At 34.0% G+C, this 26580-nt stretch overlaps 1 protein-coding gene across 1 annotated transcript in view; it reads right to left on the reverse strand.

Annotated features, from left to right (window-relative positions):
- The window catches only part of LRP1B (LDL receptor related protein 1B), a 2172360-nt gene that overhangs the window by 741210 nt on the left and 1404570 nt on the right, over positions 1 to 26580 (reverse strand). Inside the window, 2 exon segments of the mRNA XM_020984719.1 lie at positions 2972 to 3199; positions 4579 to 4710. Of these exon segments, the coding sequence (XP_020840378.1) occupies positions 2972 to 3199; positions 4579 to 4710 (360 nt within the window).

Raw genomic sequence — 26580 nt, forward strand, 5'->3', positions numbered from 1 at the left:
GTAATTTGTTTTACTGGACTATTATTCCTGTGGGAGTTGGGGGGGACACAGTGGGAGGAAGCAATAATAAATGCTTTTTAAAATAAATATTTTTAAGTCCTCTAGAAGAAAGCTTGATTGATAGCTTTGGCAGAACAGTTAATGAGGTCAGAAGTGGGAGGTAGAAGAGCGAGAATCAGGGTCTAAATGGATGAAAAAGATGTTTACAGAAATATGCACAGCCCTTGGTTCACTTCATCATATTTCAGCAAACTTAATTTTTAGAAGGTGAGCTGTGAGATGCCTATTTTAAGCTTTCAGACAGGCTGAGGGATACCTCTGAAGCTAGAAGATGATGATTAGTAATAGAGCAGGTAGGAAGAGGTGCTCCTCACATTTCAGGAGAGGTGAGCATCCTAATTGAAAGAGAAGCCATGAAAAGCTATTACCACATGAAGCTATGAAAGAGAACTCTCCAAACTGATGAATTCTGCACACGAATTGAATTATATTTTTTTCACTTTATTTTTCTTGATCTTTTTTTGTGGCATGACTAATATGGAAATATGTTTTACAAATGATTTCACATGTATAATTGATACATTGTTTGCATTTTCAATGGGGGGAGGGGCTGGAGGGAGATAATTTAGAATTCAAAATTTGAAAAAAAGGTTTAAAGTAAATAAATAATAAATTTGAAAAAAATGAAAAGAAAGAAAGAGAATTTTCCAGCAAAGCTGGAATTTGCAGCAACCAGCCATGTGTAAGAAAGACTATCCTTATCCCTATTTCTTCTTAAAGCCTTCCCTACTATACTTGGTATTTTAAGTGATTTAAGTGGCTTCTAGTGGCAGAATGATCCAAATCTCTTTCATTGTGGTAGGGGGAATCCTTATGAAATGGTGAAAACAAGTAACTTCTCAGGTGGAGAGGGATTTCTCTTAACTCTTGGTGAAATAGACATTTTTGAAACAAATACATGGGACTTTTGCATCTGACTTCCAAATAAACTTTCCTGACCCCATTAGAAGGTGATCTCATAAAAAGCAATGGATTGGTTACTTTTCGTTATTTATTCCCAGTGCTTAGAGAGGTGTCTTAGGTTTAGAAGATATTCTAAATTTTTTTTTCATTCATTTGTTCACGCATTCACTAATGCAATACCTCTGGTGCTGATTAGTATTGCAAATCAATGGAAACATTTCAATTAATAGGTGATATCTAAAATGTTATGCTGTTGTTGTTGTTGTTTGTCCTTCTTTCTTGAAGAGGACCATGGCATCAGAAAAGTGATACCATGACTTGCAAAGTCATCAGACCATGCTTTAAACCCAAGTTAGTGCTGGCTCTCATTGATTGGCTAACAATAGGTCCCAGCCCAAGTCTTAAGTGAATATAAAATGTTATATTTCAAGCAGAGAAGAAGTCTGGCAGAGTGGTTAGTATGGTTAGTGTGCTAAACTGAAAGTCAGGAAAACAAGTTGACATTTTGCCTCTGACACATACAAGCTGTATAATCCTTGGCAAGTCACTTAACCTCCCTGATATTCTTGCAGTTCTCTAAGATTAGGAGTTATATTACAGGAGTGGAAGAAATTCTCCCAACAATAAAATCACATGTCTTTGAAAGCATAGCTATGTTGTACATTTATGTGGGTAACTCTTTTCCACTTCCAAATTAAGATAAGTGCCTATAAGTTTTCGGAAACTGGGAATGAAGATGTCATTATTTATTTTTGTATCATCTTGTATTGCCTAACACAGTATCCGATATATAGTAAGTACTCAATACAGTTTGTTAATGACTGAATGAAAGTATGAAGGAATGCATGTAAGCCTGATCAACCTCAAAGCCATGGTGATAATCCAGGACCTACACAGATCTTTTTAATTCTGTGAGACCTTTCACCTCGCAATTCAACAGAACACCATTGTACCTCAGTTATCTAAAATTAAATGAGTTTATACCAGTCCACTCTTTGAAGTGCATTACTCATGAGGACTGAGTCTTTAGGAGATTCCTCATCTACAGGAGGATCTTCAGGATTTTTCCTATTCTATAAAATGGGGATATGAACAGCATCTACCTCCCAGGGTTGTTTTGAGGATCAAATGAGATAATAATTGTAAAGCGCTTAGCAGAGTTCCTAGCACATATAAATGTTAGCTGTTGTTGCTGTTAATAATAAATAGCGAGCTAGAGTGAGACCTAAGGAAATGGCTGTCATCAACTTTCTTCTACTCCATGAGTATAAATACTGACTAACGTATGTAGAGAGTGGGGAGTGAGAGAGGAGGTGGGGAAAGAAAGGGATAAGAAAATTAGATTTTTCTTAATTCAGGAGGACTCCAATGGTAAGGAAGTTCCTTCTGAAATTTCTACTTTTGAATCCTCAAATCCTTCTTGATATGACTGAAGTGATATTTGTAATTGCAACTTCAATGTCCAATATATGATTTAAATCTCTCACTTCTTAATGAAGAATTTGAAGAGTCATTTCTTCTCTGTTTTAATCATAAGTATAAAAGCAGGTGGCATGGGAGAAAGTGCTAGATTTTGAGTTGTGGGACATGTATTCAAATGCTGGTTCTCTTATTTATTCCTTTTGAGACTTCAGGCTGGTAACTGCTCCTTTATGGCCATCCTCATTTCCCCACCTATAAAAATAAGAGAGTTGTACTAAATAGTCCCTAATGTCCTTCCAACTCGAAATCAATGATTCTTTTAACCTTTTATTGGCAAAATGGAGGGGAAAAGTAAAAATATGTCTTGGAAATTGGTAACAACTAGAAAAGGAGTTTCAAATGTAAATAACTACACATACATATGCATGTATGTATGCATGCATGTATGTATGTATGTATGTATAAATGCATCATCAACTATTTTGATGCTTCTCCAAAAATGGAGCAACAGACACAAATGTGAAGCATCAAAACAGAAAGTGATTACAAACAACTACTTTGTGGCAGCGATTCTTTGAGTATTTACCTCTTGAGATAACAGTTTCTAACCCAGTCCCATTAATAAAAGCACGTTTGATAGTTTGTGTTTTTATATCCGTCCAGTACAAACGTTCCTCTGAGGCATCAAAGTCTATCACCGTGACATCATCTATATCTGGGACAGTAAAAGCTGTGATGAAGTTGAAATATGGATTATCTATATCCACTCCTCTTATTTCTGAACGTCTTGCATAAAGAAGAAATTTTTTCATTTCTAGAAAAGGAAAGAAGAAATCACATATTTTTTTATTTAAAGTTCATTAGGTTCAAATATCCTGGAAAGCCTATTTTCACATGATTGATTAACATGTCTTTTTTTAATTACTGAAAGCAATAATTAATATAAAATGGAGAATATAATGCTTATAACTTACCCAAATTTAATTAACTCTTCACTGAAATAAACTTGTAAACCTAGAATTTTTCATCATTTTTCTTCTAGAATAAGTAAGGAGTTCAAGCTATATCAAATGCATATGCAAATAACATAAACATATATCTTGAAATATATAAGCTGTAAAAATGTCAAATGTCTAAATTTGTTCTTTGTATGATATCATAATTGAGTCTTATTTTAAACTGAATGGAATTTGGAAGAATCTAAGAAATCATTTCTTATACCATCATTGAATTACAATGAGCTCATAAGTTACTTAGGAAATCACATTTGGTTGCAATTTTCTAAAACTAGGCTTCAAAGGGTTGCATTTACTTTCCAAATCACAACTCCTTAGCCTGTAAACACAAATGAAAAGAATTTTCATCATATTGAATTTATAGGTACCTTCCTTTCAGTGAATTGGAATCTGAATAGGAAGAAGCTTTGCTAATATTTAATTCTTTTTTGTTCTTTAGATTAAAATGTATTATTATTATTATTATTATTATTATTATTATATTACATATGTATCATTTCATTTTGATAAGTGACTTAAAACTATAAAAATCATAAAATGTGTGACTAAGATACTGCTTTAAGCTTTGGAAATCTTTCTCCCCTGCCCTCCCCCTTCTTTTTTTTTTTTAAGACATGAGGTTACAAATACACTTTTCATTATTAAAAATAAGACTATCATAATTGTTTTCATAAATTTTATATAAATGTGCTATTTAAAATCTGTTTTACATCTTGCAAAGTTATATATTGTACCCCATTTTCCCTCTAAATTGTTAATCCCCCCACTAAAATGATCCAAAAATGACTTCACATGAAGTGCAGGCAGAGATTAAAGCTTTTAAATACTTCTTTGTTATGCAGGCTACCTGCATCATCATTTTTTGATGATACAATTTACACTTATAAATCTCACTGTTTCCCTGAGATAAATTCTGCTAACACACCAAAAGCAAAAGTAACAGAAAACATGAATAAGGTAATAAACAGCGGAGTGCCCCATATTGCGTATTTTAAAATGTCTGCCAATCTTTCTAAAAGTAGATGAATCATCAACATTGCTAGAAATAGCAATGTCTCAAACATTTTCAAGGGATGGCAAATCCTCTCCTGCTTCAGTCGGTATAAAAATCTAAATGTTTATACAATCTAAAACAATTTAATATTTGGATTTCTGATAAACACTTGAAGAACCTTACCATAGCATGTCTTTTTGTCTGGGGACAGTTTCATCAGGTGGGGGCAGGCGCAAGCGGCGCTCCTATTATGATTGATCAGACACATATGCGAGCATGGGCCTTTGCCATCATTAGCTGCACACGGATTGGGAGCTGTAATTACACAGTGAAATATTAACAGTAAAGAGGAAAAAATATGTTAGGCCACCTCTGAGGTTGACAGGGGTTATTCACTTAATGATTCAAAGTGAATTTCACTCTATAGCTTCCATTAGGAGGGTGATTAATAGGACAATAATAGAAAATCATACACAGCAATCATATTAATAAAAACATTTTGCTTTACCAAAGATCTAACACACTGGGCCAATTCTTTCTGTTACCACTGAGATAAATGGCAAGTGTCATAGTGCCCTAGAAACACTAAGTATCCCATGAGTTTTTAAAAAGGATTATTTATTCAATTTGGAGAACAGGAGGAATTCCAGATAACTATAATTACTGAAGTTAGAATGCAATTACCTTATGTGTAACGTGACCTAGACACTAGGAATTTGAATGCTGGCAAGGGCTTTCCAAACCAACTAGTCTTCCCTTCTAGCGTGACAGACACATGCCAACAAATCATTCCTGATAAAGGTCTATCTTTTAAAGGTTTCTGAAAAAGCAGCACATATGTTCATATTCCCTGAGTGATCCAATCTAGCATCAAAAACTTGACATTCCAAAACTTGTTCTTCAAACATTGGGGTAGTCTCTTTTCTGTTTTTTTTTTTTAATTTAAGTGAACCTGGAAAAGAAATATCTTTTTTTTATTGTCACTCAAATGCCAATCTTCTCTTGACTAGATGATCTGATCCCAATGCCACGGTAAGCTACATTATAAAAAATTCCTCCTAGCATATTCATTCCAGTCAAGCATGACTATTCATACTGATTCTTCAAACTATTTTGAATTCTAACTATATCTTCCAGAGAACAAGCAAATACCTCCTATTTTGATGTTATTTTTGAAATCTAGTTTGCTTTATAGGTTTGTTTTTTGAGAACAAGAAATGAATCAGAAATTATTGGAATTATAGAATTAGATGTTATTATATAAGGAGTCCTTAATGTGCTTTACACAATGCTTACATTGTGGGATGCATATATTACAGTAGACAGAAAAGACAAAAAAGTGGCTATCATTTGCAATAGGTTGATAAGTTTTGTGCTAATAGCTAGTTCCTATTTAAAAATAAACTACAGTTCACAATGACAGACAACCAAACCCACAAATCATTCTTTAAAGAAAGAGAATTAAGGATAATAGCTGGTAATATTCAACATGGTGTGAGGCTTTTAAAACTTTATCATGATTTTATATTTAAGACTAAGGTGTTTATGTTGTCCAGATAATTTTTTTAACGATGATCACAATAAAATATAGGAAACTATGAAACATTAAATATAAAGAACATACAGAGTTTCTCATTTGCAGCTTAGCTAAAGGAAAAATTTAATGTTATACATTTTCAGCACTCCAAGATTCATGCTATCTTTTTGAAGTTGACTATCTTCAAAGATATCCACACTCTTCAGAAACTTTTTTGCCCAAACGAGAAGTTTAAAATATTTCTTTAACCTTAGTCATTCATGATGTAGATCTGAGATTTATACAAAGAGTAGATTTCCAGTCAGTATCTCCACTGGAAAAAAAAAACAAAAAACAAAAAACAAAACACATTTCTGTTTTCCTGAGCAGCCAGGATCTCAAGTTCCAGAACAATTTTTAAACTAATGGTACAAAGTTATTTTTTTTTCTTGAGAGGGCCTAAAGCATAAAAAATCTTTTAAAAAAACCCTCTAATATCATTTTCCCCAGATAATAGATGACAGCAATGAATAATTAGTCATGCATTTTCACATGGGAAATAAAAAATAAAGCTGCATTTATGTCTTTGATTAAAAAGCCAAAGGGAATCGAAAGACTTAGAAACAACTCATTCTCCTAAGGAAATCAATTAAAGGGGAATAAACATTTTGCAAATGTATTTAGTACAGTCAAGAAGGGGAAATAGGGAACATGATATCCCTCTTGACAAATAATTAAAAATCAAAGGAAAAAAGAGTTGTAAATACGTATACTAGGTTGGAGTGAGGTGTATGCAATGAAAATATAAATGATACTTACTTTAAGGAGTCTGATGTGTTCTTATGTGTACATGTACATAAATAAACTTAATAGTTAAGAAAAAATAAACATGATAAAGAGCACAAAATCTCACCCTAATTCCTTAGTCTTTAACAAAGAAGGACCAGATAAATCAGCAAACAACAAAAAAGTGAAGAAAATCCTTTGGCTGTGTATGCCCTTTTTACTAACCTTTGGCCTATCTTCCTTCCCTCAATTAAACTGAACTAGCATTTATTAAGCTTCCACTTTGTGCCCTTTTCTTTGTATAGTTGAAAAGCAACTAGGTTTAGTACAAAAGTATCAAGAGCTGGCAAAACTCCTTATTGTGACAATAGCAGATTAAAATATAATTGGGAAATTTTGATCAAAATAAATAAAAATACAATATAGCATAATGTTAATTTGTATTTTTCTAAATCAGCATAAGGGCAGTGGGGATCACTTTCTACTTGAATTTGATACTAAATGACTTGCCCAGAGTCACACAGATAGTGAGTGTTATGTGTCTGAAGTCAAATTTGAACTCAGGTCCTCCTGACTCCAGGGCCAGTGCTCTATCCACTGCACCCCCGAGCTGCCCCACCAACTTTCTAATTTTGTAGCTGAGGAAAATGAAGCCTTAAGAGATTAAATGACTTACAGTGATACAGGAAGTGACACTGCAATTGGAATCTGTGTCCTCAGATCTTAGATTTGGTGGTTTTAGATGATGAGGTGAAAAGGTCAGTCGCCTTTGTGTCTGAAGATCTGTGTTATCCATTGAATGACAGACTACATCTTCCAATTTTGCATTGCAAGTGGCTGAAGCAACCGCTATAACTAAATGCACTCATTTGATTGGAATTGTTGAAGGTGCTGGGGACAAATTGTTGCTTTGGAAATCTACTAATGGCAATGCCTCATCAAAAGAAAATATCAATATAAATGATAGATTTATTTATTTATTTTTAGTGAAGACTATATAACACTTATCATACCCACTGCCTTCCTGTTTTCTCCTTAAGACTATATACATGATGTACAGGGAGGAGACTCTTGGGTAATTTATAAAACTTTCACACTTCCCCCCTCCCCCAACCTTTCCATTTCTTGGTCCAAAATCATCATTTCCTATGTAGTTTATTCTCTTCTTGGTTTCCATCTTCACGCTTTCCATACTTCATACACACTTTAGTTTGAATTACATGTTAACTTATTTTGGAGGATATTATTAATTTCTTCATAGAATTTATCTCCTTAATAAAGGGGGCATGAATTTCCTTTCTAACAGAAGGTGGTGTATAAGGAGTAATTATTTTACTGTTTGCTTAAGCGTATCATGATAAGATAAACAAATGCCCTTGAAATATATATATATGTACATATATATATATATGCACACACATATACAAATATATATAATATATACATACACATACATACATACACATATTGTATATCCATGTATATGTGTGTGTATATATATATATATATATATATATATATATATATATATATTTGTATATATCACCATCAAGTTCTTTATTAACCTCTCTAAACAAAGCCTATGAGCAATCGTTCCATTAGCTGCTATTTCTTTATCTTCTGGTTTCTCAGAAAAATAAAAATTACAGGCAATCTAAAGAATAATTGAAAGCTGCATTATGAGTATAATAATAGCTGGCATTTATATTTAGTGTTTTAAGGTGTGTAAAGCACTTCACAAATGTTATCTCATTTGGTTCTCACAACAACCCTGTAAGTTGGTACTATTATTATCTTCATTTTGCAAATGAGTAAATTGAGGCAGAGAGCAGTTAAGTGGTTTCCTAGGTGTAATGGAGCTAGTAGTCCTTAGGACTTCTGGACCTTTCTGTCTGTCTTGTAGCTGAGCTCTAGTAATGTATATTGTTTCCTCAAATTAGGTTGGGGAACACTGAAATTAGTCACAGAGAGCAGAGTTTTTTTTAATGTTTATTTTTTGCTTTTCCAGCACTTAGCATGGTACTTGGTATATAGTAAGCAAGCACTTACTAAGCGCTTTATCATGCATTCATTAATGTCTCCCCCAAAGAATAGCACAGGCTTGGCATAGCAGAGCTCCTTAATAAATATCTGTTAAATGATAAATGCACTGGTGCATTTGAACTTTCTGGTTTTTGTGTATTGAAATATTCATGTTTGTCCAATTCATACTAAAAAGAAAAAAAAGTTTAAAAATACTCTAAGGGACAGTTCTTTCTATTCTTCTCTTCAGATCATCAACACATAACAGAACTATTCCAAGGCTTTCTGTCTATTTAGAGTTCCTCTATGAACCCTGATAAGGGTTCTAAGAAGAATCATCTTTTCATGTCAGAATACGGGAAGTTTGTCCTTGTTTAGTTCCTTATAGCTATTTGTTTATGTTTAACTCTTTTGAGTCCTGTGTTTCAAAGTTTCTATGTAACTCTGGTATTTTCGTCAGGAAGCTTAAAAATCCTCTATTTCATTGAAATGAAATGAAATTGAAATTTTTTCCTCACTTTACCCTATCCATATAGGATTGTACTCAGTTTTGCTAAATAAGTTGTTAGTTGGAAACATATCCTTTGCCTTCTGGAATTTCATAAGCCAAGTGGTCCACTCCTTTATATTGGTAGCTACTAAATCTTTTGTGATCCTGATTGTGGCTACTCAGTACTGGAGTCTTTCTTTGTGGCTGTTTACAGTATTGGAAACACTGAATTTTAGCTATAATGTTCATGGCAGTTTTAATTAGGGGGGTTAACTTTGGATTCTTTCTATTTTCACTATGCTGTCTGGATGTAAGACATTTGGATAGTTTTCCTTTAAAACTTTTTGAAATATTATGCTTAGCGCCCCCCCCCCCTTTTTTTGGTCATGACTTTTAGGTAGTCCAATGTTTCATGTATTTATCTCTCCTTGATCATTTTCCAAGTCGGTTGTTTTTGCTGTGATATACCTTCCATTATCCACTGTAGGCTTCAGACTGGACTGCGAGTTGGAAATGAATCACCACTCTGCTCCTGGGGTCCGAGCAGCAAGCTCCTACTTACTTCTGAACTTTCTCCATGCTCAGTACACAGACTAGTGACCAAGATTTCTCCTCATCCTTGGACTCTACCTTTAGATGCAGAACCCTTCATTAGCCCAACCTGGATCTAGGGCCCAGAACTGATAGTGAGTAACAGAGATGCAGTTGACTCCTATTCATGCATCTTGCACAAGGTTAGATACCTTTGTGCAGATATGGATTCAGAAGATCTTTGTTTGAAACCAACCTCTAGCACTTAAGAGTAGTTTGATGTTAGGCAAGTTACTTCATGTCTTTGACTATTTTTTTCTTCATCTGTAAAATGGGAATAAATATTGTTGTACTATTTACTTCATAGGATTATTGTGGGAATAAAAATGGGATAGTGTTACAATTACAAATGACAGGTGCTGCTGTTGACAACAATGGGAAAGTCTGTTCTCAGGTTGGGAAAGGGAAGTGAGATTAACTAGTACAATTCAAATAAGCAATTCTAGACTGTATCTGAACTCAAAGCTAATGCCAGTGTTTTCTCTTGAACTGGTATGCTTTCTGGGGGTGGGATGGACAAATGGGTACTAGGATAGCAAAATAATGATCTGTGACAGAAACATACTGACAGAACAGTTCATAGAATGATGACAACATAGGAGGAGACCCAAAACAAACACTACAGGGACTGCCATGGCTCTCAGCCTCTCCTGTGTCTCTCCTTCTACATTCCCATTCCCATTAGTACATTGCTCCTTCTTTTGAATCACAACTCTTTGGTTCTCATTCTATTCCAATATCGATCTCTAATGCTACCACCAACTGCAAATGCCATCTATCTTACTGATTTCTGGCAATCCTAGATACCTCTTCCTTTATCACTTCCCTCCTTTGTGCAGAGGGAACTTTCTAGAGCTGTAAATGGTGGCAGCTCTAGACTTGTATGTCTACAAGTGTGACAATGCCCTGGGCTCCTGGCAGAGGACATATAAATCACTTTGTAAATTTTAATATACATGTAACATATTCTTAAGCTTTTCTGTATAAGGCCTTGTGTCAAGTGCTATGAAGGATGCAAAGAAGATAAAGATCTGAATCCTAATGTCATAAAACATGTATACTAATAATTACACCTTATGGCATAATATGAAAAAGCAATGAATTGTGCAAAGTATTATGGGAAACCAGAGAAGGAAGACATCATTTCTAGCTGAAAGAAGAGGAATAATATTTGAATTGGGCCTTGATGTAGGGTAAGAATTGAATAGATGGACCTAGTGGATAGGAAATGTAGGGGAGTGAGCAGTGTGAATAAAAGCATATAGATGGGAAATTATTGAGTATTGTGGAAAAATAGCTCTGACTGAAGCCAAAAGTAGGAGAACAGGATTTATGCTTGGAATGGCATAGGCCAAATTTTAGTGGGCTAATAGTGAGACTAAAGAATTTAGAACTTATTTAGTAGATAATAGTGAGTAACAAATATTTTTGATCAAGGAAGTGACATGATTAGAGCTTTAGGAAGATTAAAATTTGACATGTGTATAACTTGGATTGAAGCAGGGATAGACTAAGGACAGGGAGAGGAGTGATGTGATTGCAGTAGTTTGTGTAAGAGATAATGAGAACTTGGCCCAGGCAAAGTTGGCAGTGGGGATTTAGGTCAAGAAATAGATTTAAGGAATATTATAGAGTCACAACTTCTAAGCTTTGATGACAGATTGGATATTAAGAGGAAGAAAGAGGAGAGGCATCGATTTTTTGAGATTTACACCTTAGTTGGCTAAGGAGGATGGTGTCAAAAACAAGGATTTTCAGCAGAGGAGCAGATTTTATGGGGTTTTTTTTTTTGGCTAGGCAATGGGATTAAGTGACTTGCCCAGGGTCACACTGCTAGTAAGTGTTATGTGTTTGAGGCCAGATTTGAACTCAGGTCCTTCTGAATCCAGGGCCAGTGCTCTATCCACTGTGCCACCTAGCTGCCCCTAGATTTTATTTTCTGCTACTGCTCTCACTGGATCCAGACAGACACCTAGGAGGTAGGGGAAAGTTTCTGAGGTCTACTTCTATAAATTAATATGGCCCTCCTAGGTGCTTATCAAAGCACCAATGTATATATCCATAATATGTAGAATTCTTGATGAAATGAAAAAAAACATATTTGATACATCTGCTCTAAACATCTTTATGATTGATCGTATTTATTTGTATGGTTTGGCATCATGGAGCCATAGAAATCTCTGACTACAAAAAATGCCTGATTATATTAGACTTAACAGCTTTATGATTCTTACTGATACAGTGCAGCTCAACTCTTGAATTGATTTTTTTTCCAAAAATTATGGCATAAAAAGTTATAAAAATGTTGATTTAACTGAAATTTGATTTTAGCAGGTTTTCTAGTAATAAAATATTGCCTTTATTTTTTACTGTTTATATTTTGATCTTTGATGAAAGAATAATTGCTTTGGAAAAAAACATATGAGTAAATATATAAATAATTATATAAAGTACATAAATAAATATATAAAATATAAAAATATAATTTCATAGGTTACACTATTTTCATACTAACTGAAAAAATAAAGTTTTAAAATTGAAAGGATTCTTATGTGTCCTATATAAGCTTTTTTAATGTTAAATAAGTTTTTATTAATTTTTTTTGTTTCTTACACCACTGTGGTATATTCCATATACCTTCCTTGAGAACCATTCTATATGTGTGCGTGTGTGTGTGTGTGTGTGTGTGTGTGTGAGAGAGAGAGAGAGAGAGAGAGAGAGAGAGAGAAATAAGTCACCACAACTTATCTATACATTGAAAAATGTCTGAAAACATGTGTAATGTATAATACCTGTGGACTTCCCATTTCCGTGAAGGAGAAGATTGGTGATATTTTCTCATATCACTTCATCTGAGTCTCACTTATATAATATGAGAATACTGTATTGGGCTCTGAAAGGAAGCTCAAATGACATCAAGATGAAATATAGGTCCATAAACATTAACGAAAAAATGTAGCCCCTCATGCAATTTGGACATATTTCATCTTTCACATATGTAACTTTCCATATTATTACAAGAGTAATCAACTTTATAAAATCAAAACCCAACCCTTTAAAGGAAAATTCTTTGCATAACTGTCTTACACCATGAAGGCAGACCATACGGTACTTCATTATTCTTGTAAAAATATGCTAATTTTCTTATTCCAAAGCATTTTAAGGAGTATGCAAGGAAAAAAAGAAGAAATTGTCATTTTAATGAGCAATCACAATAAAGATGATTAAATTTATTTTATAATTAAATCTCCTTCTAAAACTTAATATTTGGTTGATATTAAAAATATTCTAAATACATCAGTCTCTAGTTCTCAAACGTATTCTTTGATTCAGAATTGTAAGGTGATTGTATTTATGTAGATATTAGAGCTATATATAATAAGTTTGTAAAAAATAAAATTTTAATATATTTTCCTTAAAAAGAAGTCTGCATGACAAATGAAAGAGGAGAAACTAAAGACATACTTCTTAATCACTTTCTTAGCCTATAGAATCAATTTTCATTTTCTTTGAGACTCCTTTATATTTCAAAGTATGAAAGGAGAAAGAACCAATTGCCATGGGCAACCAATGATACATTTGGTCTTATTCCATCTGAATAAGAATCATTAATAGACTTGTTTAATGATATGATGATGAAACAAGCATTTGAACCTGATATTTTACTATGTTCTATGTGTGAATAGAATTATTTGGTTTACCAGATAAAGAAATGTAAATTTTTCTCGCATTTATAGCATTGTGTTTGTGGGCAACAGTTTTCTGTTGTAGCTGTCATAAAGACAAAATACTGATCTCAGTAGTTGAAAAGAATTATGAGTAGCAATATAATTGATGTTATGGCTAGCATTTTGTTATAAATATAAAATTAATTTATCAATTAATTAATTATATGTTTAAGTTTTTGTGCACTATACAGAGCTTCTTAAACTGTGGGTCATGACTCCATATGGGGCTGCAAAAAATTGGCAGCAGTAAAAGGTTTCTGAACATATCTGATGTGTTTCTGGAAGCTCTTGCCCATGTTGCAGCATGCAAGTTCACTGCAGCCTTGGTTCTGAACACAAAGCATGTGCACTTTGCGGGCATGCCCTCAGGCCATGCAACACCAAGGAAAGCTGCTGAAATGGGAAAAGAGGTCTGGAGTGGAAAAAGTTTAAGAAGTCCTGCACTGTATGATACAAATTATAATATACTCCTCATTTTATCTGAGTAAAATTTGTATTATTTGTATTGATTTTTTTTTACGTAAAATAGAGGACACCACTTTTTTTGGATAGGTGAAATGAATGTTATTACATAAAGTTTGGAAACTTGTGGGCTATGGTGAATAGAAAGCAAAAATTTGCACTTTTCATCTTATGGTTTTGGGGAATTGCTCAATTAAGTAGAAAATTATTTTGATCATTTTTGATACTGGAAGACATCACATATTCTACTCTTTCTAACTTCTAGTTCATCTTTCAAAAATAAAAATAAGTATTTACCAAGTGATATAGGCATCAATCCACATGTTTTAGCTCTCATTTTAGAGAACCACAATAGCTTCACATCTCTAATTTAAAATGCTACTGGCACCTTAAACTTAACATGTTAATGTTATTACATAAAGTTTGGAAACTTGTGGGCTATAGTGAACAGAAAGCAAAAATTTGCACTTTTCATCTTATGGTTTTGGAAAATTGCTCAATTAAGTAGCAAATTGTCTTTTCTTCTACAACTGTTATTCCTTTTGACTTCACAATTTCTTCTAAATGTATAAGCATATTCCTACTCTACCAGATCAGCAATTTCTAAATAATCATTGAATTTCTTTTTACCTAGTCCTGACATCAAATCAAACATCTTTTGCCACCTATGCTTATCATTTCCATTCATTTATTTTGTCCATTCTCTAGGTTGTCAATGTCCTACCTTTCCGCTACATCACTTCTTAAAAGAACTATTATAATAGTCTCATGACTTGTCTCTTTGCCATGAGTTATCTCCCAACCTGTAAAGGCTACTGGAATAATCTTCCTAGTTCACTAAAAAATGATTAAAGGTTTTTAGTGAAACCTATGTCTACCAAATTGAGAGAAATGATTATTAATAACCAATTATGGGGGAGATCCAGGTTTTTTCCCTGTACTATTTCTTTGTTCAAAGGCCAGCCTTTAAAGGACATTAGTGATCTTTGCCAAAACTTTACCCCGCCTACACCATCTTATCTTGGTGAATTCCTGCCCATTGAGTTCTACTTTAGTTTGGGTGGGGATAAATACTTTGATTAGATTGCCTGAGGGTGGGCAATTTAAAAGTAAATGACATTTAAGTCCCCTACCCACCTGTCATTGTAATATTCATTCTTCTCATTAATTGTTAACCAATTAGAGTTGATTGCCACCCTCAGGAACACTCACTCTTCCAAGGGCATATAAATTGTGAGCCCACCACTATAATTCATTTTTGGTCCAAGAAAGAGAGACATCCAAATGACAATTTTTATTAATAAAATGCTAGCATTATTAATAAAATGATGAATTATCCAGATAACATGTCTCTTGTACTTTTTAAACATCACAAAATACATTTCAAACTCTTCAGCCTAAATAAAGGAGATATTAAAAAATGAATACAATGTAAAATCAAGGTGGGCGTGATGACTGAGTCAGTAAGCTTAACATTTTTATACATTGATTCATTATAGCATCTTTCTCTTCCTATTGTAACCATCTCCATCACCTTCCCTTCCCCCCAAACACTCACCCATCCAAACTACCACTACAAAATGTGGAGTTAATAAGGGATGCATCTCTATAGAATGATCTCTATATAATGTCTAGGTTTCCTCAAATGAAAGTAACAAGGTCTAGAACCCTCATACATGTACTGAAGGTAATAACTACATACTATGTATGGACAACTTACTTTCTCCCAAAGGAAATGAAAAAGAAGCAAAGAATTCATAGTACTCTGTTAACATATAAGTCACTCAAAGGAGTTAACATGAATTTAGTAGCAGAAAAAGAGAATCATCAAAACAGGTATTTTTGCTTTTAATATGATTATCTTTTTTTCTTAGTATTTAGCCATGTTTATATTTCTGCAATAAATTCAACTTAGTTACTATATATATGTATGTATATATACACACACATACACATACATATATACATACACATACATGTATGCATGTGTGTGTGCTGCTGTAAGCTTTTTTTGCTAGGAGTTTTTTTAATGTATATTCATTAGATTAGATTTTAGACTATAGTTCACTTTCTTTTCTTTATCATTCCCTACTTTAGTTACAAAAAAACTAAATTTATTTCCTAAAAAGAGTTTGGAAGATTATTTTCTTTCTTAATTTAAAAAATTATTTTCTGTAACAGACATTAGTTTTTAATTACATATTTAATAAACTGAGGTACAGAGTCAATCCAGTTGACTCTCCTCCCTCTTTAGTAGCTCCTTTGTAGCTAGTTCAATTTACTTTTCTGAAATTGGAATAATATTCCTAATTCACATTCTGTTTTTTTAGGTTCTCTGTATTTTTTGCAAATAACCTTCCCCCTTTTTTTTAATCCTCAGATTTGCTGACATATAATTGTGCAAAGTAGTTTCTGAAACTTAAAAAAAATTCATTATTATAATTCAAATATTCAATTTTTTAAAAATTTGGTTAACTTGATTTTTTTCCCTCTTCTTTTTGGTCAACTACATGTTTGTTGACCTGATTATTGGATTGGCTAAAGGGTTGCTGTTTTGGTTAATCTCTTAAGAACAAGCTTTAGTGATTTTTAAAATAAATTCTATAATTTTTTGGGTTCCAGTTTCTCTACTTCTTCTCTATTTTCAAGATTTCCTCTTTGGCATTGATTTTGGCTTCTATTTTTGTTTTGATTTTAAAATTATAAATTTAATTCAAAATTCATATTTTTCAAATATGTTAATGTATTAACTCAGAGATATTTTTTTTCCTCTGAGGACTGCTTTAGCTACACAACAAAATTTAAGATATTTTGCTTCAAAATCATTATTTTTTTACAGAGTTGTTAATTATTTTTGTAACTTATTCCCTGAGCCAATCATTCAAAGTGCTATTATTGTCTTTATTTAGGTCAATATATTTTGCTTATTTTCCCTGCATTAATCATTATTTTTATTCTTATACTCAGAAAAAAATATGTTTAATATTCCATATTTCACATTTTATACATTAATTTATAATTTCTCTGTGCCTAAGACCATGTTCAACACCCTCAGGGAAAACTGAAAAGTAATTTACCAGAAATTTTAGACCTTTTAGACCATTATCGTACACCATAGATCACAATAATCTCAATAAATACGTGAACTAAATACTAAAGATTACACCATTTTTTTATGTAGTGGTTTTAATTCATCTCAAGATAAGAGACATTGAAAAGGTAATCCTATTCCCATTGAACCTACTCTATCTAAATAACTCACTACAACATTGAGAGGTGGCAACTCTAGATTTTCTTGTTTCTTCCTCTATTTTTTTTTTTGATTTTTTCTCCAAAAAGGATAGGCCTTGGGAACTATGTGCATTAGCCTCTACTTTCTCCCAAGGGTTAATGCTTTACTGAGAAATTCCCTTATCTAATTAAGAGGTCTGATTCCTGAACTTTGGTACTTAGGGTTACTCATGAGGCAACTTCCCCTCACCTAGCCTTGTGCTACTCATTAAATTTCCTTCTTTTGTCCAGAAGGCTACATTTCCTAGAAAAGCACAATGCCCCTCTCCTCTACAGAGGAACCTGGATTCACAAATACCACCATTGAATTATATACTCTCAGGTGATATGGGTGATGACGTCTGCTTCTGCCACTTGCTTCTGGAAAAATGCTACCAGTGCCCCAGCTATTGCTACCACTTGAGCTGGACAGTGCACTTGAAGGATTTTTTTTCCCCCTCTGTCTAAGTAGGTATAGAAGCCCTTGTGTACTTCTGCTGTGACACAGTAATGAATGATTCCTGGATTTCTGGCAAGGAAGAGACAGTGGGAATGCACAGGCTCATTTTTGTCTGATGGAAACCTCTCCTACCCGACTCCACAGAATGAAGGTCTTAATGCACTTTGGTCTGTCTCCTGAGCAGGGACGAGGTGAATGGGCTTAAAAAAAAAAACCCTGCTCACTTCATATAGTCAGATGAAAAGGGCTTATCTTCCTGAGCTCCATTCAGTCAGTCTTGTGAAATGTAGCCTAGTTACTAGAAACTAATCAAAAGGTTTGCTCTCTATCTATTCAGAAAGTGGTTTTGCCCATATTCTACTGGGAGAGGTGCTTCTCATATGCCTCCAAACAAAGGTTTATATTTGGTAATGAATTGATAAAAGAGTTTTTCAAATTCATCAGGATCACACCCAGTCAATTCCCTTTCAGTAGAAGTCTTACTACATTCTAGGCCTGGTGAAGGCACTATGGGAAGCAGAGATAAGGAAGATACTGTTTTAGCCCTCAAAGAACTTTAAATCCTAAATGAAAAAGCTTAATAGCCTTTTTAAAAAAGCATAAAGTGCATTTATGTGTAAGAATAACTACTTACAAGATATTGAAACCAGCCTTGATTAAAGGCTCAGATAGTTGATGTCACTTCTTATCAACTGAGTGAAAACAGCCACAAGGACTACATAACCTGACACTGAAAATTGGCTAGCAGTTCACAACTGGACAACTTGGTGATCTTTGCCCAGTGAATCAACTTCCAGTGTCCTTGATTCATATCTTTGCCTCATTTTGTTCCAATATTAAATCTCAATTAGCACAATATCAGTTCAAGTCAGGCCCAGCCTATTACAAAATGAAATCTAGTCTATTCATGACAATAATTGAGTGTATGACCCTGGGTTCATCAGTGGACTATATTAAGCTTGTTTCCGTATCTAAGGTCTACTCTAGCTGAAAAACAAAGTCTATTATTAAAAAGAATACAAGTGAAGTAAAAACAAAGTGTTATGAAAACGAAAAGAAAATGCAATTACTTTTAGTGGGAAAGAATAAGAAAAGACAAAATGAAGGAAGAAGCACTTAAGCAAAAACCTTGAAGGACAAGTAGGACCTTTACATATGGAGATAAATGTTATAGATGAGGATTTGCTTGGAGGAAAGATCATAACCAGGCTGCAGAGTCAGGAAACAGAACTAGGACAATAAGAACAAGAATGGAAAGGAAGAGAAGGACAGAAAAGACATTGTGAATGAAAAGTTAACAGCATTTAGTAATAGACAATACAGGGCTTTGAGATAGGAAGGAATGAAAGGCAAGGTCTTTCACTTGTAAGATAGATCATGGGATTTGAAGTCAAAGAACCTAATCACATGCCAACTATCCTTCTTAATATTTATATGACCTTTGGAAGCTACTAAATCTTTTGAGAACTAATGTGTTGCAACTTTTAATCTCAATTTCTATGATCCTATGACTGGAGGTTGGGTGGGGGGGGGACAAAAAACCAAACAAACAAAATGAGATTAGCAAGAATATTTAGCTTGAGGGAAAAGATAATAATTCATGCTTTAGATGTGCTAGATTTGAAGACATTGTTGGACATCCACTTAGGAGGCCTCAGAAGTGATTGAAAATATGAGTTTGAAGTTTAAGAGAAAGATAGAGTACTGAGTGAGGACAGATCTTTGAGGTATTCCCATGTTGAAAAGAGGAGCCAGAGGAAAAGGTAGGGTAAGAATGGCCAGAGAAGTACTGGAACAGCAGAAATAAAATAGTATAACATCATAGAATGCAAGAGAAGAAAGAGAAGGCATTTTCTATAGTCAAAAGAATCAAATGAGCCACAATCTTTTTTGATAAAATAGGAGGGGGGATTATTTGCTGACAGTGTGCATGGTGAGATCTTGAAAATAACAATGGAACATTTCTGTATGTAACAATAAGAACGATAACAACAATAGCAAGTGGAGTGGGGTGAAAGTCATTGGAGCAGGAGTAGTGAACTCAAGAAGGTACATCAATATGAATGGATTAGCTTCTCTCAGAGGTGACAGCTTTGTGACAAGGACAAACAAAAGACTAAGAAGAAAGATGCTATTAAAGAATCCCAGTGCCATAAAACAATATTTATTTAGTGTCCATTCATGCAAGATACTGTGTTCATCAAGAACCTTCTCCAGGATCTTATGATCCAGAAAGGACCTAATGTCTTCTAGTTAATGCTTCAATAAGCATTTATTTTAAAAGTTACCTAGTTGTTTATTTTTAATATCCTGAAGTTCATGCACTGAGCATCTTTGTTCTACTAATACACAAAGTATGTGTTTGCATGTATACATTTATGTTTAAATATAACAGTACATAATCAATTTCTTTATTTTCAGCTTCAAAGAAAAATTTTGTATCCTCTCATTATGCACACAAGATGTATATTGGCTTAAGTGAGCTATCCCTTTAATAAGCATTCTTTAACAATTCTTCTATCTACTTAATCATTAGGAACCTGTAACTACCAACTAAGTGAGATAAATGGACAATGCATCCAGAAGCCAATAAATAAAGAATTTAAATTAAGAATGTTAAGGCGTCAAGCCAAACCAAGGGAAAAGGTAAAAATATAGATTTTTTTCCCCTCGAAAAGGCATAGATATAAGCTTGTGACTATGTTAAACCATGCAAAAACAAGTGAAGATTCAGATTCTGCTATGTGTCACATTCAAATTCTTGGCCATAAACTCTAGAGTTCTTCAATAATTGACAATCAGTGATGATTAGTCCATATTCCTTACATTGAGACATTCAAGGTTTCCAGGAATTTGAAGAGACTATTTTCATATGCCCAAAGCAACCTACTTTCTATCTGCCCAGAAAGCTTCCTTCTAACCTTTAAAAATCTTCTAAAATCACTTTTTTCCTTTGAAATCATCCTCAATTTTAAGTTAAAAACCAATGTACCCCTAGTTTATTGAGGATCATGTCCTACAAAGCTAATACTCTGAAAACCACAATATTTTAGCACTGTTACATGTATATAGTGCTTTAACATTTTGTTTAATATGTATTTACTTCATTCCACAACAAGACTATAAACTCTCAGAGGGCAGGAGCTACGTCTTACAATTTTTTTGCACATTCTGCGGTGGCTTGGATGTTCATAAAATATTTGACAATTGATTTTCTTTTACAATTCTGTGTGATTACTTTAATTGTTATCATTAAAAACTTGTATGTATATAGAGCTTTGTTATATATAAAGCATTTTGCTTAAAACAGCCTATGAGGTATATCATAAGGTTTTTTATTCCCATTTTGCAGATGAGAAAATGGATGATCAAACATAATGAGAAATTTCCCCCTACTTAATAAGTACATCTCAGAACTAGGACTTAAGCTTAGGTTTATGGACTTCAATCAGACATTTTTTCTACTTTATTACGTTGCTTTCTACTATGCTTTCCTTTATGTAGAAACTTCCATGTGTGATTTGTCTCACTTAGATACTCAAATACTATGGTGAGCTCATTGATTCAGGTGCTCCCTGTTTTAGACTACACTCCATAGATGCCTGCCTATGTGATATGATTCTTTAACATGTTCTTCTAAAAGTTTATTATAAAAGGTGTATATAACATGTTTTTAAAAAAATTTTTAATTTGTTGAATAAAATAAGCATTTCCACAATATGGTACTAAAATCGTCGAGGTCATCATTTCTCTTAGCACTGTAGTATTCCATCACAGTTTTATACTACAACTTCTTCAGCCATTCCTCAATTGATGTCCATCCCTGCAATTTCCAGTTCTTCACCATCACAAAGACAGCTGCTATAAGCATTTTAGAACATGTAGGTTGTTTTCCTTCTTTCCCTAATCATCTTCAGAAATAGACCAAGTAGTGATATTGCTGGGTCAAAGGGTATAGGTAGTTTAATAACTCTGGGCATTATTCCAGATTGCTGTCCAAAATGGTTGGATCATTTCACAATTCCACCAACAATGAATTAGTTTCCCAATTTTTTCATATCCCCTCCAATATTTGTCACTTTCCCCTTCTATCATTTTAGCCAATCTGATAGGTATAAAATGATATCTCAAGGTGGTTTAATTTGTATTTCTCTAATCAATAATGATTTAGAGTATTTTTTTTTCAAATGACTATAAATTGTTCTAATTTCTTCATTGGAAATCTGCTTGTTTATATCCTTTGACCATTTATCAATGGGGGAATGACTCACATTCTTATAGATTGACAAAGTTCTTTATCTATTTTAGATAGGAGTTCTTTATCTGATAAACTACCTATAAATTCCTCCCCCCCAACCCCTGTCAATTTTCTGCTTGCCTTCTGATCTTGGCTATATTTGTTTTATTTGTACAAAACCTTTATTAATTTCATGTGACTGAAATTGTTCATTTTGCACCTAACTTTGCTATCTCTTGTTTATTCATAAACTGCTTACCTTTCCATAAGTCTGATAAGTAACATGTTCTGTGTTCTAATCTTCTTGTAAAATCTCTCTTTATATTTAGGTCATATATCCATTTTGACTTCATCTTGGTAAATGTTGAAAACTATTGGTCTATGTCCAGTTATTTTTACTCACTATTTTCCTTCTCAGCCCCTTTTTATCCTATCCCTGTTATCCAATATTCTTCCCTTACCCTATTATTCCTTAATTTACCCACCCCTCTAAAGTCCCTCATTTATCTATTCACCTTACTGTCCTAATCTTAATCTATATACCCTTCTAAAATTCCCTCCTCTCCCCCATCCTCCAGTTTTCTATCCTCTCCAGAGGTTCAGAAAACTTCTAAACCTCTTCAGTTACATAAGCTGTTACCTCTTCAACCCAGATGAGAGCAAAGTTCCAATTACCAGCCCCTCCACTCCCACCTGTTTCTTCTGTATTAGTTCTTCCTTTCACACCCTATTTTTATGAGAAAATTTTTCTCCTTTTACCTTTTCCTACCCAATTTTGCTTTTTAGAATCACCTCATCATATGTAACTTAGCCCTAACCTTTCTTTCAAACTGTCTTAGTAAAGCTAAAAGTTTTAAGAATACTATTTTACTACTAAGAATAACTAATATTAACATTTTCATATATCATAAGTAAATAGTTTGACCTCAATCATTGCCTTATAATTAGTCTTTAATATTTTCCTTACATTTCTTCTGGATCTTTTATATTGAATTTTCCATTGAGTTCTGGTCTTTTTTGTTACAAATGCCTGAAAGTCTTTCAATTTATCAGATGTCCACTTTTAAAAAAAAATTTAGGATTATACTCAACTTTGCTGGATAAGTTATTCTTGGATACAACCCCAGCTCCTTTGCTCTTTGAAATATAATGTCCCAATACCTAATGGTCTTTTAGTGTTAGAGCCACTAAGTCTTATGAAATGCTGATTTTTTTTCCCACAGAATTTAAATTTTTGTTGTTGTTTGTAATATTCTCTCTTTAACTATGGAATTTTAAACTTGGCTATGACATTTTCCTGTTTTCTTCAGATCTCTTTCAGATGGTGATCAGTGGATTCTTTCTATTTTTACTTTAATTTCTTATTCTAGAACTTCATGACAACTTTCCTTAATAATTTTTTTATAATATTGTTTTTTATTTTTATTTTTATAATATTTATTATTATTAAAAATATTTATAATATTTTTTTAACATAACTTTCGGGTAATCTGACAATTTTTATATTGTCTGTCCTCGATCTGTTCTCCAGATCACTTGTTTTTCTAATGAGATGTTTCAGATTCTCATCTTTTTTTTCTAGTTTTATTTTATGTTGGTGTCTTATAACATCATTCAATTCCACTTGCCCAAATCTAGTTTTCAAGATTTTGTATTTCCTTTCCTAATAATGTAAGTTTTGTTTCATAATTTTCTTCAATTGCTTTTATTTTTTTTCTAATTTTTCCTTGGTCTTTCTTATATGATTTTTTAATTCCTTTTTAAGTTCCTTCAAGATTACTTTTCTGTCCTGTGCCCATTTAACGTTACTTTTTAGGGTAGGAGTGGCTTTTTTTTTCTTAACCTCAATATCTTCCTCTGAATATGAACCCGTATCTTTTATATCAAAGTAGCTATCAATGGTCAGTTTCGTCTTCATTTGCTTACTCATTTTAATTTTTAATTTGTCTTATTTTATTTTTAGCAGCTTACTATTATTATTACCAAGTTTTAATCCCAAATTGTGAAAAATGTTGTCATAGATGCCAGGTCCTTTTTGCTGTTATTTTCTGAATACTGCCTGGGGGCTGAACCTTAGGGACTCCTCTCTTCCTTCTCTAAGCACCAGCCATGCTGTGCCGAAGATGTTCTTGTTCCCTGTGGTACTGCACACACTGGGTTTGTGCTCACTCTTCCTTGTACACAGCCACAGCCTGGGATCCTGCCTGGTTAGCACTGCTAGTCTGATTTCTAGAAACAGCAGGGGATCCTTCAGTCTTCCCCCAGTCAGCTATACACTGTCAGGTAAAAGTTCAAGAGGTGAAAGTTCCTGAGATGAAATTGTTTGAGACTGTGAAGGATATGAAAGTTGAGGTGAAATTTCCCGAGGCCCAGTCTGTTTCCTCAGGGCCTACTGCTTGTTGATTCAGTGGAGTTGGCCTGTAGGTGTTTACACTTTACTCACACCAAACCTCAGCCCCAGGAGTCTTCTCTGAGGTCCTCTCAAGATGCCTTAGGAGGACAACTGCTTTATCCCTTTATTTTTGCTTTTCTACATTCATTTTGTGGCAATTTTCTGTTTGTGGAGGAAATTTGGGGAGCCTGAAAATTTCTGACCTATGCAACCATCTTCCCAGAAGGCAGAGGTCTATGTAAAACGTTAAGAATGCTTCCTTAATTTCTCTCGACATCACAAGAGAATCACTGGAGCACCCTGGCTTTGCATTTGTCATGACCAGTTCATCTTTTCTCGCATATAATTCCTTAATGACATCCTGTTCTTCAGGGAATCTCATTGGTCATATTTTTCAGCCTGACCACATCCACCATGCATCTTTCGATTGGGTTCTAAAAGGTTATGTTAACAGACCACAAGGTATGGCATGTTCTACTATACAGAAAAGGCTTCACATATGGCCTTGGGAGCAGCACAAATCTGTATTTTGAAGGTCTACCTACATATTATCAGAGAGACACATCACTAGTGGCTGGCCACCGGATAATTTTTTTGGCCAATCAAAGCCATGAAAAAAAAGGCAAATACTGTTTTCTTTGAAATCCTATAGCATCTAAAACAGTTATATAGTCACTTTTTAAAGGAAGAATATAGAAAGAAGAAAATTCACCATTAATAATAATAGCTAATATTCAAATAGGTTTTACAACACACTTTATAGATATTATCCCATTTGATCATCATGGAAAGCCTTTGAATTTGGAGATGTTTTTTCCATTTTACATATGTGGAAACTAAGATTGAGAGATATTATGATGGGGTATGGCCCAAGATGAGACCTTTGCCCCTTACCCCAAAAAGAATTTAGGTCCCATTTGTCTAAAGGATTCTCCTTGAATTCACTTGATCCAGGAGGTCTCTGGCATTCCCCTGAGGCTATAATCCCATCAGCTGGCCTTTCATTATCTCTTATGCCCAATCTCCCAATTCTCTATTACCCTTAACCTAGCCCAGCCCTCTATTGTTTATTACCTCCCAATCTCGCCTCCATTGTCTTGCTTCCCTATGGCTCCACTCCACTTCCTACCCTTCTATTACCTCCTAGACTACTTGCCACTCCTAGATCCCTCCTTTCTGTATATAAGGTCCATCTTATCTCCATTAAGATGCTTAGATTCTTAAAATCTAGCCACTGGTCAGATTCTTATAATCTAGCCACTGCTTACTCATGTTCAGACTCCTTAGGAGTCTGCCCAATATGATGGATATTGTAATAAACCTTGTCTTTGGCTGCAAGAAGGCTTGGGTCGAATTCTTTTGGACAGGAGCTGTGTGTTGTGATTTTGGGACATCAGGACCCCCGAACCCTTTAACCACATCAATACAACTACAGCTGTCCCTTCGACATCCCTACTTTCCCCACTGCAGTTTCGATATAGCTCTGGGTAGCATAAGAAATTAAATGGGAATTTGAGGGGGAGTTTTGTGGAAGCCACAGATGACACAGGAAGACCAGCAGACGACACAGAGCCTATGATCAAACACTTAAGCCAAATTTAACAATAAGGTACTGTAAACACCCCAGAAAAGAAACAAACAAAAAATCAGACTTCTTTAGTACGGAGGGAGGGCCAAAAAAATTTACATGGATTTTCCAGAGCATGAGGGCACTGCAGCCCTAACCCCCACAATGTTGAAGAGATAACAAGAGATAACTGTGCTTTCTTATCCCCATGAATACAAGAATAATCCTTAGACCTAGGAACACTGCCCACTATTACATTTCATAGGATCATAAGCTCTCTAAGAGTGAGCTTGGGCAAGTTAATTCATCGTTCTGGGCCTCAGTTTCCTGAAGGGGTTGGACTCAATGATGCCTAAGGTCCCCTGTAGCTCTAAATCATTTATCTCAAAACATCAGAGCCTGTGTAACCAGATCTATAAACAAACAAAAATGCTCTTGACATTGTACTTGCCAAATAGTTATCCTGCCTTTTCCTGAAGATGTCTAATGAGGGGAATTTCACCATCTTTTGAGACAACTTATAACTGTTATTTCATTAAGTATGTACAAGAACTTCCATGATAACTTTTAGTGACATATATAATACAATGTGCAAAGGTCTTGGCACTCTAATAGGAGAGAAGTAACTCTTTTTAGATGAGTAGCCAATAAAGAAAATGCTTGG

This window comes from Phascolarctos cinereus, unplaced genomic scaffold, assembly GCF_003287225.1.
Source record: "Phascolarctos cinereus isolate Bilbo 61053 unplaced genomic scaffold, phaCin_HiC Scaffold_726;HRSCAF=1367, whole genome shotgun sequence".
In the NCBI taxonomy this organism is placed as follows: domain Eukaryota; kingdom Metazoa; phylum Chordata; class Mammalia; order Diprotodontia; family Phascolarctidae; genus Phascolarctos; species Phascolarctos cinereus.